The 14,581-nt window shown below is 40.5% G+C and overlaps 1 protein-coding gene across 1 annotated transcript; it reads left to right on the top strand.

Annotated features, from left to right (window-relative positions):
* Positions 1-2,482: 2,482 nt before the first annotated feature.
* Positions 2,483-8,678, top strand: KRT222 (keratin 222; the record flags this gene model as incomplete). The annotated part of the gene is made up of 6 exons (XM_082010559.1): positions 2,483-2,491; positions 4,588-4,716; positions 5,485-5,705; positions 6,757-6,833; positions 7,018-7,123; positions 8,465-8,678. The coding sequence occupies exons 2-6, from the start codon at positions 4,612-4,614 to the stop codon at positions 8,676-8,678; spliced, it is 723 nt and encodes a 240-aa protein (XP_081866685.1). The 5' UTR covers positions 2,483-2,491; positions 4,588-4,611.
* Positions 8,679-14,581: the final 5,903 nt, after the last annotated feature.

Here is a 14,581-nt window from a genome sequence, read left to right as displayed (position 1 = left end):
AGAATAACTGTATACAAAGAAATATGAAATAATGTACATACCTCAAGGACTGCAACGGTGACTGTGGTGATACCATTACTTCCTACATCATTCAGTGGATATTTCCACTGAATAATTATATAGTTTACCTACATACACATTAATCCTGAATTTAATATTATGGTCTAAAAGATGACTTAGAATTGCCGAGGGTGCAGTTTTGATGCATGTAAAATCTAGAAACCACTCTAGCTATTGTCTGGTAAGCAAGCAACAACGGTAAACCAAAGCAGTTTGCAATCACTACAGCATTATTATACGGTATCACAGAATCCAAATAATTGTTGCACAGCATCTGAACTATAAAGTTAACTAAAATCCAACATCTGTAATAAAATATGAACATTGGAAGTAGCAAGAATTCAAAATTACATAAATCCTAGTAAAGATACAATTGCTTACACTTACCTGCGTTCAGCCTTCAGGGATCTTGTATCTTTACACCTGAAAAAAAAAGGTGGAAAAAGAAACCATTAGTGCTAATTCCTTTTTTAAAAGCTTTTAAAAATTGTATCAACTGGCAAATGTTTAGCTCCTGGTAATGTGAAGATTCATCCATAGATGCTTGTTGATGCACAAAGTTGGGTTTGTGGGACCAAATCCAATATCCCTGCAGACCTCTATACTGTATTTCAAACTTAGACATTTCGGGATGCGTCACGGGATGCTAGACAGCCTTGACTTCTCCTGATGTAAACAGAAGACATTATGAGTCCCAGGGAACTGAAAGCAAACTGTAAACAATCAGTACTGCAAAGCAAGAAAAAGGAAGATTTTAAATTCCATGTCAAGTTCTTATTTGCTTAAATACATAGGCTCTCCCTATTAATGTTTATACCGTCCTCAGGTATAGTATGTTATGTTTGTTTGATGGATTCCTAATATTTTTATTATGTGACTGTTCTCATACCATCAATGAAAAACACTGTCAATATTTTGGTTTTAGAAATACATAAAAGTAGAATAATTAAGACACTTGTAGAAAAGATAGTGGACAACAAAACATTCTTTTCTCAGTCCAGGTCAGCTGAAAAACAGCCGGCTAAGAAAAATAAAATCAGAACTCAGGATCCTTTTACATGTGCCAGCAGACACAGCCAAGAACAAGGAAGCCTTATGAACACAAGGGGACTTTTAAGTGGTATAATACTTTAAATTCTAAAAAGACAAGTGTCTTGTAAAAATTTACTGCCTTTTTTCCTCATTTTACTGATGTATGTTCTTATTTGGAGCCTAAAAATGCATTCTATCAAGTGAATTTTTATTTTTTACTGAAATCTAATTTTTTTTACTAAATATCTGGTATTGTGCATTACAGAAAACAACTTTGAAAAATAGCTAAGAGCCATTCTTAGCAGACAAGATCATTAGGATCATGCAGTAGCTACAGTGAGCCAGGAAATTAAGAATTATTTGCAGAAAATACAGCACAGCAAACAACCTATACTTCCTGCCTCCCCGGTAGCTGTCAGGACAGGTCTAAGAACCCTACATAACCCGATATTCTGTGAACTGAACACGCTGACCCACGGCAGAGGTACTGTAAACACCTTCAGAGACAAAGCAGACACTTTTTCTGACAGCAGTTAGCTATGCTTGAAGCGTTAATTCACCAGAACTTTGCGCTCTACAGAAGAGGAGCCAAGCCCCTTGCCACAAGGTGCACCAGCGTTCTTTACCACTAGTAGTGCTGGCTCCTCTCCCTGATTTTGTGTTCCTGCACGTAAAAACACCGAAATGCTGGGTGAGCATGTCCCGGAACCCAACTCTTTTTCAAAATGGGACAGTGCTCAACATTGGATCCGATCAGCCACCTGAGGCTTTGCCTCGCCGAGTCTTTAAAACCGTCAAGGACGGAAATTCTGTAACATCCCTAAATAACCTGCTCCAGCGCTGCAGAACTGCCTGGTGAAGGCAGATGCCAGCAGCCCTGCCACCACCACAGGTGTACTGCTGAGAGGCTCCTCCCTTCCCCTCTGCGACCGCACTCTCATTCTGTGCAGCTGTAATTTTGTCCTTTGCTTTCTCTCTCTTAAACCTCACAATTTTGAGGTCATAAAAAACCGACGTTATAGTGTAAGAAAAACACAAAGACTCTGTATATGTTCCTTTCAGCACATCATTTAGGCGTCATTACTTTAACCGCTGCAAAAGCGACAGATCTTTGCTTCATTACACCTGCCTTTGGAAACGACTGGCAGGCCCTGACCCCTCAGCGCTTCCCCACAAATCCGCGCTGCAGCTTTAAGGGCTGGCGGTGCGCTCCCCCCCGCGCCCGCCGGCGGCGCGGGCTCTGCCGCAGCCGGCTCGCCCTATCGGCGGGGCTCGGTCGGCCACGCCGGAGCATGGGAGGAGAAGGGAAGCGGCCCCGCGCCCCAGTGCCGCCGGGGCAAGGCATGAACCGCTCTCCTCCAGGCATCGGATAGAGACCAGCGCCTCGGCAAGGACGCAGGTAATGACTTGGGACAGGCAGACGCCTTCCAGAGAAAGGAGACGAGCCCTGTCCGTGCAATCCCTCCCCCCGCCTCTACGAGGTACAGTATTCCCGTGCCGATGCAGCGTATTACTGGGGAAGGGCTTTTGAGTTTACTGCAGTAAGCGGTAAACTAGCAGATACGGAAATGGCTTTTGTTTAGGGTATGGAGTTCACTCTAAAAGAATGCTGCGTAACTCATCTGGATGTTTTTCTGTACCTGCAGCAGTGGTATCGTTGTGATTTAAAAAACCATGACCTATGCTGTGACATGGTAACCTCTAGCAGCATTTAGTTATACCAGCGGAAAAAAGAATCTTGAAAATCAAAGGCAATGTAAAGAATCCATTTATATACAGAAAGCTTTACCATTTTTAGCACCTATATTAAAGGAAACGGTACCTTTTCAGGAGCTGTTTTATATTGTTCACAGTAAAACTGTGTCATGCTCTTCAGCAAATATAAATTGTCCTTTCATACAGATTGATTAAATGTTATCAACACACAATGCCTCTATTATGGATTTACATAAAAACCATCTCTAGAACCCAACTGAACTCTGAAATAAAATGGCAAAATAATTTTCAGCCATCAAATGCCAAGAAATTCAGGGTGAAAATTAGGTATTGTATCACCCTGTTGTATTTCTTGGGTATTGCAGAAATTCTGGAGGGTTTTTTAACCACAGGCCAGACTACTGCTGTGATCTGGCTGATCTCCCCAGTAATCCAATGACACACAGCAGCTACAAACTAGATAGTTAAACCAAGTTTATATTTGTATTTGGCACAAAGCAGCCATGTGTATTGATATGATCTTGTCACATAAATTCTGCAGTACCCAGGCAGAAAAGGATAAGCAAAGAATATTGAGTATTCACTTATGGATTAGCCAAATCTAGATTTTTCACCAAAATGATGGCATGGTAAAATGACAGTAGGTCAGTATGTTACAGGGGGGAAAAAAAGAAACTTATTTTACTTGCTTCCTAAGACCTGAATTAAAGAGTTTATTTCCTTAGAGTTGATGGCATCGTAAGAACCTACATAAAGCAGTAAAATACGCAAACGAAGATGTATGGTTTCAAATGTTTATGGCATCTTCACCACTTGAAGTAAAACTCAGAATCAAAAAGGAAAAATAACTTTCAGAAGCAAAACAATCATTCTGGAAGTTAAATGCATTAACATATTATCAAAATCAAAGATGAGCTCAAATCTAAAATGACCCCACACATACTCAGGGTTGGCTTAAAAAAACTACTTTTAATAGGATAAAAAAAAAGAAAAAACCAAAATTTTCTTGCAAGCACCATACAGTGCTTGTTTGACTATTTACTTTTTTCCTAAGAATAAACTTGAGCCTTAAGGATGGTAAATTATCTCAAATAATATTTTAGATCAGGATTAGGCTTAGAACAGGCACTTCACTTCTGAATCATCACATTTAACATGGGTGACAGCATACACTCGGGAGATCATGGCAAATTTTTCCTTCCTGTCCTTAGAGGACAAGGAAAAGTTGTAGATTTTTATAAAGGTGCTATTCATATTTAAATGAATGGAGGTACTTGCTCTCAAATGACAATCTGAAATCTAGTCAATGACTAGATCAGGCAAAACCATAATTACAATTGTCAATTGTGATACATTCATGGAATCACTCAAAAGTGCTTCCTCTCTATAAAGCTGTTCTGAGAAATCAAAAATGCATTAAAAACAAAGAACCTCATTCAAACATGGAAGCTTGAAATGAGTGCAATTCCTCTAACGGCCATGAAGTTAAGCCCATTACTCTAGAGGTGAATAAGGTCTCAAGACAACTGGTTAATTTGAATGGGAATTCCTCTACAACAAATATGTTGGGAATAAAGAGGTGGCCAACTACTTCCCATCAAACACAGCAGGATAATGGCTTCCCATCTACACAGTGCATAAAATACTAGCTCATCACTGTTAGCTTTAACAAATTTATATGACTCAAAAAATTCCAACTAGCTATTTTTATGTATCTATTTTATTTTCATTATTTGAATATATTTTTAAATATTGTTATCTTTTTTATATCCCCTGTAGTTAGAAGAAGCTACAGTTAAAAGAATGGACAAAGATGCAGAAGCATTAAAGGCAGCCAGAGCAGAACTCTGTGAAGCGAGACGGCAGTGGCACCATATGCAGATCGAAATTGAATCTCTCCACGCTGTGGTAAGCATCATAAAATGAAACTTGAAATCTCCTGGAAAAAAACAAATCTTTTTCCTGATGTAAACTATTCCACAACTCAGTTCAAGTAACAATCACATGCACTGTACAGCAGAGATGCAACCCGCACACAGAAATGCTAGCTTTGCGGTGCACTTTCAGCTCATCACACAGAGCCCTAACCAACAAGCAATAACCCAGTCATTTGCTCCCATTTAAGAGTATCACGTTTTGATTCAGGATCTGCCATTTAATATACACGTGTTTTCATGCTTTCACACCTGCCAAGCATGAATTTGCATGATACTCCCTCATCAAGTTCCTGGTCATTCTGCCTAACCAATTCACATCAGGTGTATAACTTTTTTTGAATGTGTGGAACAAATTTATCAATACATTCATGATAAAATATGACAGCAATTTACTGAATATATATCAGCTACAAGAGCACACAGGCCAATGCCACTCAGTTTTCATAGAGGATTGAGCTGGATATCGTTTTAACCATGCAGGTAAAATCAGAGACCTGTAAAACCAATGGTAGTGGATTGCCAGTACAACAGAAGGCTACATTTTTTTATCTTATCTTAAATTATTACAGATTTTACTGGAAAATTTCTCATCAAAAGTATCTTGAAAGATTTACTCCTGTTTCTAAATAATATTCTTAAAATAACCGATATAAAAATACACAGATTGATAATGAAAAGTACATATAGTATCTTTACATATATACTTTCCAAATCCTAAAATATGAGTTAAATTTCACAGGAAAAGGGTTTGGAATGTTCATTGCGTGCCACAGAGCAGCAGTACCACATGCAACTACAACATTTAGAAGCTGAGATTGAATGCTTAGAGAAAGAGCTACTGGAAGTGAGAAGAGGTATTGAGAAACAGCTTCAAGAGCATGAAATTCTCCTGAACACCAGGATGAAACTGGAGGAGGAGATAGCAACATACCGCAGTCTGCTTGAGCAGGAAGAGAACAGGTACTTGTTGTTAGAGGAAAAAGTACTCAAATTTATCTTCCATTTCAGAACTTCTCATCAAAGTAGTCATCAGAATTGTAAATACATGAACCAATCATTAAAAAATTACAGTATAAAATGCTTAGAAGTGGTCTCATTGTAACATAACTTTACTGACCCTGCACTTTCTGGAGTTGAGTATCTCCACGATGCATTGCAGATAATAGCACGCTTACTGCATCCTCACTCAAGGCACTGTATGTCGATGCAGACTTTGTAACCCCTTAGCTGCTTGCCATGGGTTCTGTTAGTCTCAGACCGCTGATGAAGCAAGGCCGCACACATGAAGTTCTGGGAGAGGAGTTCTCATCTCATCAGATGACAGATGTCCATTTGCATGTGGAGTTCACACTACTCCGTGTCATCCACAGTGTTAAGGGACACATGAGGGTGCTATCCAAGAACAAGCCTTCCAGTGGCATTTGGCTTTGGTTGTAACTCTTCATGTCTGCCCCTTCCCCGGTACACAAACACCAGGATTTTGAAATGTAGACATGAGAGGGGCAGCTATACAAATGTAAACAACAAGGAGGGTAAGGAAAGGGCAAAATACCACAAGTTGCACTCAGCCCTGGTATCTTAACAAAACCAGGCACGCGATTCTGAAGTCTTTCAGTGGAACATTGCGTCCCTTTCTACAGAAAATGGCGGGTTTCAGTCCAGGAACCTCACACATTTGTGTGAGAAGATTCCAGACAGGAGTCCGTTCCAGATTTCATGCTTCTAAGTCTGTGAAAATACACACAATTCAGTATTAAGAAAATTAAATAGGTCTTCCTGGTACACATCAAACTGACTAAAACCTGTCATAAGGATGAAATTGCACAGACATTTTCAGTAACTTTCTTCATTTCTATATACAGAATGAGAAATCCTAACAAATATTTACTACAATCAAACAGAACTTCTCATGGTTCTCATATTTTTAAATTTTTCATAGCTGTTCTTAAGACAAGTTTTGGATTAAAGTAATTCAGTATTATTAGATGACTAATATTTTTTATCTTTGCAGGTTTCATTGCTCTGTACCTGACCAGAAAGACGAACAAAAGCCTACCACTAGCAAGATTGCATTTACACTGCCTTCAAGTGAGTTTTCAGACACTTTCCCCATAGGGAATTTTGGCCCTAAAGGAGGTTCCTAACTACTGACAAATTACTGGATATTACAAAAGGATCTTCTTCCAATGCAGCAGCAGGAAAAACACCTCTAGGTTCTGTGTCCTGACCTTACTCTTCTGCACACCTAGTATATCTGCATTTTCTTTTACAGATGGTGTAAAGAAGCATGAAGCTGAGAAGGTGGAACTGATGACAAAACAAGCAATCCTAGATGGAAATGTTATGAAGGAAAGCGCTGAAGCTCACGGCACTGTACAGTAAGATAAACATCAATTTAAGAAAATAACAATTGGAAGTAAATGACGGGCATTACATTTCAGTAGCTTTGAGCTTTTCTTTATTTAGTATCTGTTATATCATACCCGTACAGCCAAGAAGCTCCAGAATAACAGCATAGTTCTTCAAGTTACATTGAATGACATGTTTTAACAATACATTAAATTTTAAAGTTATTTTTATTAGCATTTACTTTGTAGGCTAACAAGACCATGATGATGCTTCTGATTTGTAATTTCTATTTCTGTTAAGAATGAAACTATGAATAATTCATTTCATTAAGGCTGAAAGCAGAAGAGCCCATACCATGTTTGAGAAGTCCCTCTGGGGCATATTTATGCACATAAATTCAGGCTTGGCTGCTCTAACTTGCTATTTGGAAATTCCTTAATTTTTAAATTACCAAACAGGGAACAGAAAGCTTGGCTCCTAAGTGGGCATGCAAAAGTCTGTTAGTACGTATTATTCACCTTAAATTAATAGTGTTGGATTGCCTCTTATTTTTCTTCTGCTGCTCTTCAAGCTCTTTTGTAGACTAGTAGTTAACATTACATTTAAAATAAACTGTTGTATACCATGTCACTAATGCTTAACTGTAATCAGCTATTGAAAACATGTAGAAATTCTATTAGAAATTAATGCTATCATATGGTCCACCATACACATTCCATATCTGAAGCCTATTTTGAGCTTTGTTCATCTTAGACAGTCTGTCAGATTTGAACGGGGCTACTTGACTGGGTAAAGTTTACCTGAGTAAAGCTCAGGTCAGACTTTCATGTGTGGATCCTGACTCAGAGGATTAAATCAATAGGATTTGGGTACCTAAGTATTACTAAATCAGCTAGGGTTTCAATTCTCTATATTTTACTTCTGGCCTTTTTTTTCTTTTTTAATGTAATGTAGATTGACATTCTGAGGTTTGGATCTGAACTAGGTTTTTCTTCTCGCTATTTTGAAGTCTTTCAGATGCAAGAATTCTGTCCTGCCCACTATAGCACGGAGGTTTCTTGTGAAGTTTTTGAGCTTGGATTCCAAACTTTATCCTTGGAAACAAACTGCCTGCTGTGTTTGGAGCAGTGGTTTTGTATCCATGTCTACTTAAAAGTACAAAACCAAGAATATAATGAACTCTCACCCTTTATTTAGCTTTTCTGGAGCATGAACCTGTGGAAGAGGAGAGAATTCTAGTGTCTTAGTACCCCTTTAAAATAACTTGACACTTTATTACGCAATTTCTCTCTACATTTTAAAAGCAGTCCTGAAGAGAGATACTTCATATTGCCTGAAGGATCATAAATGCATTTGCTTTATTGTTTCAGGACAGAAAAAGTGGATGAAGTTATTAAAGAATGGGAAGGCTCATTCTTTAAGGACAACCCTCGCTTAAGGAAAAAATCAGTTTCATTGCGCTTTGATCTCCACCTAGCAGCAACGGATGAAGGATGTTTACACACTAAAAAGAAAACTCTTCCCGACATTGAAGTCAGGTTGGTAATGAGGAGATCTTGCAGTATTCCTTCTATCAAATCTTAACCTACAGCAAATTAACCCAAAGTTCATCTCCAACGGGCTCTGGAAATAAACTGCAGATGGACTTACACAGCCTCCTATCTTGCTACAACTACAAAATCTTATTAAGTACTTTGATTAGTATTCTAAAAACATACAAGTTTTTAAAAGAAAGGGAGAAGCGCAAGGGAGTTAAGATTCCAAGAAACCTAGCTTCTACTAGTTTTATACTCTGGGTGCAGCCCTTCAATTTTCTCATTATTGTTGTTGTTTTGTAGAATTTCACCAAATATTACAAAAATTAAACTATAACTTTATACTTTGACATATTCTGCCTTTGTAAAAGAGAACTTGTTTTCTCTTTCTGGAATTGCGAAATGCGTATTTCATGCTCTTACTTATTCAATATTGCATACATATAATGACTGATGAATCCTTGTAATAACTTATATCACAACTGTCATACTTCTTGAAATATATTTTAAAATAACAGTTTCTAACAGCAAAAACTACGTATGAAGATGCTCTTAAAATACATTAAAAAATTAACAAAGAATTTTCTTCTTAAAGTGGCTGGTATTTTTTAATTAATTTTTTTAGGCAACAACTGACCAAAAATGTCTTTCCCTTACATAATTATACACACATTTGGAAAAGTGTTGTTACAAATCAATAATATTTTAGCCATACTGTGCGACTGATTTTGAAGTGGTAATTTCCACTGAAAATCATTCTCTTATGTGTCCACACATATCTGTACTACAACTTTCTTAGCCATAGCAAGTAAAATTTTACTCTTCAATTGTTCAAATGTAAGGAGTCAGCCAACCATTTTAATGCTGGTATTTAATTAATTTTGTTTATTATAACAATACGAATTAAAATATCTTCACAAATCCCTCATGAGACAAATATTATAGGTAAGTAATGCTCTTGATCTAGTACATATAACAAGTCACTGTCATGCCAGGGTAGCACTATTACTCCTTCAAATGAAATGGACAAAATAAGGGCTACATATCCAAAGTAACATTCTACCATGCCTGTTAAGTATCCCCCACTGCTACTGAGAATAGCTATGGGCAAAGACAAAGTACAGTAGATGATCTTGCATTTGTACACAGAAAAAACAGAAATAAAACCTCAGACATACCTATTCATAACATTAGGGGACGAATTTCAAACAAAAATTCAAACAAAATTTTATTAAGAATGACTGTTCATGAGGATTTTTAAGAGGCATGGATGTCACAAACTCTCACCGAAAGCACTGGGATTGCAGGGGCTCAGAATCTAGAAAAACCACATACCGTATTTGCTGGATTCACAGCAGCATGTACAAGGTTAATTCAGGTGTCAGTATTTGCCTTATTACTTATGGCATGTGTTACAGAAACTGATACTACAAATTCTTTCACTGTTAAGTTACGCTTCTATCTTTTGTTAATGGTAAGAACAATGCATTTATATCGCCCACAGTTCTATATCTACTGTATGAAGCTGGCTAATTATCATTAACTTTAATACTGATCTGGTGTTGTTAATACTCGAGTATTTGGCATCCTGAATGTATTAGCCTGCTCCAGTATTTTCACTATGCAGCTTTTTTTGTGTGCTTATACTCTGTACATTTTACAATACTTGAATTTAAACTAAGTTTTAATTGCTTTAAGGCACTTTAAACAGGGATATAAATTTACCGAAGTAAATGATAGTACTACATCAAAGAGTAATAAAATGGCATTTACCCATGCATATTTTGTGAGTTTTAATGTGTATACCTTAAAAGGAAAGAAGTAAGAGAAATACAAAGTAAAAGTTGTAGATAAGAAAACCTGTAGCAGTGCAACCAAGTGTTTTCTAAGCTCTCATCTACAATTAGACACAAATTCCCTAAGAATCTTTTATCATAACAAGCAAGGTGAGTGTCCTCCTGCCACAAAAATTACTTTTCTTCTGGTAAATACAGTAACCCTGACTAGATCTAAAGTCCTTTGTTCTGAGTGGCATACAAGAATGAACAGAAGACAGCATCTGGCATGCACAGTTTACATGCTAAAAGATAAGCTGAAACGTGAAGATAAATAACAAGCAAATATGTAACAGAAACTTAGCTTCATACATATACCTTTAAAACTGCTTAGGCAGACTTCCTCATGCAGGAGGAGCTTGCACAGGCATATAAAAATTACTATACAAACACATGGAAGGGATTGCACTCTCTACAGTAAACAATAATGGAATAATCTTACTCACAGACAATTTTTTTTTTTTTTAACCAGGGGGTGTTTGGCTTATTCTCTGACCTAGAGTACTTCTTGGGGTATTACCTCCTCTAGCATAACTTGAGGGTTTTTTCCCCAATGATAGAAGCATCGTCCAGCATAGTACAGAACACATACCTGGATTTGCCTTGCAATACAACCTCCATATTATTTTAGATGAGAAAAATTACTGTATCTATAGTAAACATTGTCTGGTATACTAGGTAACTAGAAAAAAATGTTGCCCTTATTCATATATGTTATTTCATCCATATAACGGCCTGACCTCACAATTTCTGAAGCCATCTCCCTGACCCCAATGACAGCACAAGTACATCCTGAGCTGTCCTCTAGTGACAAACTTACTCCACCCACAGAAGTTGCCATTGTTTAACAGGGGCTCAACTGCTCATGAGATACACAGCTTCTGTTTGAAGTTTAAAACAACTGGCATAAACCCAGTTACACTGTTTTATGATCATGACCCTGGTGCTCTAACAAAAAAAAAGTGTGCAGTTTAATAGCTGCTTCTTGTTAACACATGCCATTCTGCAGGCAGTCCACTCTTACCTGTTCAAGGCTACTTTCTTCATGCAGGACTTCCTGACACTGATTTCATGAGCTGTCTTCCAGTACATGAATATCTTCTGCATTATTCACAAATTGCACCTCTTCAAATGTAAAGAGCTTAGTCTTTTGTTCATAAACTACTCAAACTTCCACTAGTGTCCATGTGGACTCCATATGGGCATAGGAAAAAGAAATATTCACAATGACATCTCACCCTGATTTTAGGTCACTTTTAAGCTGAATTTAAAAATATAACACTGAAGCCTGATAATATGGCAAAGAATTCTTCAAGTGCTGCTAATTAAATTCAGACCAGCTCAGCTACTGCCATCTAATACCTGCACGTCTGACATAAAAACAAGTTTCGTTGCCTCAACCTACTTTCCAATGAATATATGTCCTCATTACAAAGCTTATGAAACTGTTGCTAATTAAAAGAGTTGGATAAGAGCCAACTATTTAGAGCCCCCTGGTTAGTATGATGTGGTATAAACAATCCTACTAAATCAGTAACAATATATTAAAAAGTGTACACGGGCAAAATCTTTGGCTATCACAACAGGCCTGTTAGGCAAATAGCAAAGTAAAAAAAAACCAATAAAACAAAGCAAGCAATACATTGCTGGCTTTGAAAACACATATAACAATTCAGAACTATTAGCATGGCAAGTGAGTATCAGTAAACATACTTGAACACCATACTAAATATATCAATAAGCTACACAAATGTAGAATTTGTTTTAATGTTATCAACACTAAATGCATTTTGACACTATCAACAAAACCATGTTATTACAAAAGGAGAGACAAATGCATGAAGCGGTGAAAACCAGAGGGAAATCAGACAGGTTATTTTTCACCTCTTAACAAGTATTTTCTCACCTTTTCTTTACAAATGTTCTGCCCAGGCGAAACTGTAGACTGAAGAGAGGCGTACTTGGCTGGCTGACTGAGGAATCTTTTCAATTCTTACTTTCCTTTAACTATCAAATCAAAGTCACAGATTATTGTGCTGCGTGTCAAAAAAAATTCAATAGTATCCACAGATAGCACACTATAAGCAGACAAGAGCAGAGCTCTTGTCCCTTTTATTTGTTCATAAAAATGTGCTTATTTAACAAGGAAAGCAAACTGGGCTAGACAAACTGTAGGCATCAAGAAGAAATGGGTCTGACTTGCAGCAATCTGGTATCATATTCAGTTAGTTTTTTCTTCTTTTCCCTTTCTACTGTCCTTTTGGGTTAGGTAGGTATCATCTATCTTTTCCTGTTCAAAAAAAAATCGAAGATGCTTCTGCTATCTTGTCATGAACATTCACCGTTCGGCTTTCCTTCCGCTGCCATTTACCAGATCCACCAAAATTCTCCATTACGGATGCCTAGAAATTTATCTTATTAACCATATGACAGCATTTCAATGCCAAACTTTACATTTTCATTTTCAGTTCGGTCACTTTTAACAATTTTCTCTGTATAAAAGATTCCTACGATGAATACAGACGTCTGAAATTCTTCATCTTCCTCAGACGCTCAGAGCCAGAAGGTGTACCGTGTTTTATATTTGAAAGCTTTTCACTTCTATGTGCAACTCCTTCACAAATTTCTGCGAGAAACTGTTCTGGGTAATCCTACTGCTCTCACTACCCTGTAACTGATAATGTGCTGTGATTCAGCGGCTAAGCGTCTGGGTTGGTCAGCCTGATTTAGTTCAAAATTATAACCTACAGCTATCTCTAACCTAGGGCCCTTCCCATGGCCCGTATGACCAGCCTTCCTTCACGCCACGCCGCAGGCTGACCCGCTTCCTCTAGGCCTTCCTCTGTGCACGCCCTTTCATCGACACACCAGCATCTTCCCACCTCTCCTCATGGCACGGGAAGCACGACCAGGCCAAGGGCCCCGTCCTGCTCCGGTCCACCCTCCCTTCGAAGAGATGCCATTCTCGGACCAGCGCTTCGGCTCCGCACTGGACCCCTGACACACACGGTCGGTTCCCCAGCCCTGCCAGGACAGTTCACCTGACTTTACCGGCTGCCTTTAGGGGAGTTATTCGGGCCCCGACACTACCGCGCAGCATCTTCCCAGGCGCCTCCCGAGCGCCTCAGGGCGCCGCCGCGCGCTCCCTCCGAGGGGAAAAAGGCGCCAAACGGCCGCGAGGCGCCAACGGCCGCCGCGCGCCTGCTTGTTCGCCGCCGCAGATTCGCCACCGGGAGACAGTGCTGCCGCTCCGCCCCGGCCTGGCCGCCGCGGACATGCTGCAACGGCTGGGGCTGCCGAGCGGGAGGGCGGCTCGGCAGAAAGGCGGGAAGCAGCTTAGCCCCCCTGTGGAAAGTGCTGACAAGAACGGGAAGGCCGGCAGTTTCCCCACCCGCACCTTCCCTTCGCTGTTGCGAGGCGAAGAGGACGAGCCTGGAGACCGAGTCTGGGGCGGAGAGAGGCCGGCCCGCACGATGCCTCGGGAGCGCCGGTAACAACCCGCCGCCAGGCGAGGCGGCGCCTCCTTCCCGGTAACGGTGGGGCGGGACCGCACCGCGCGCCCGGGTCGCCATTGCCCTCTGCATCCCGCAGATTCGCCACAAGCCTTTCCGGCCTCCTCCGTCCCCGGAGGGGTGCGGGGAAGGCCTCTGCCCGGCAGGGGCTCCGGAGAGAACAGGACAGGCAAATCGCCTCCCTCTTTACAAGAGACCAGCTGCTGGCAGGCTGAAGGAGGGCGGGGGTGGTGTGTCGAAAGTGCAGAGCGCAGCGCGCAGGCGCCGTCCTCGCCGCCGCCCCGGCCTGGTGGGGAACAAAGGGAGCGCGGCCGGAGCCGGAGCGGGTGAGTTGGGGTGGGGGCGATCGCCTGGCCCGGGCCCGGGCCGTTACGGAGCGGGCAGGCCCAGAGGCGCCAGCCGCGGCTCTGGGGAGCAGCCTAGCTGGAGGGGGGAGCGGAGGGGACAGGCCCCGGCCCTCTCTCCCTTAGGGGTCGCTGGGGCTGAGCGGGGCTGCGCCCTCCACAGGTGATCATGGTGGGGCGAGGGGTCTCCTGCAGCCGGCTCGGAGCTGCCGCCGGCTCGGGGTGCGCTCGCCTCCGCGCTGGCGTTTCCCGGCCCGCGCC

Source organism: Phaethon aethereus, assembly GCF_964289735.1.
Source record: "Phaethon aethereus genome assembly, chromosome: 25".
NCBI classification, from domain to species: domain Eukaryota; kingdom Metazoa; phylum Chordata; class Aves; order Phaethontiformes; family Phaethontidae; genus Phaethon; species Phaethon aethereus.
This window is presented reverse-complemented; position numbering and strand designations above follow the sequence as displayed.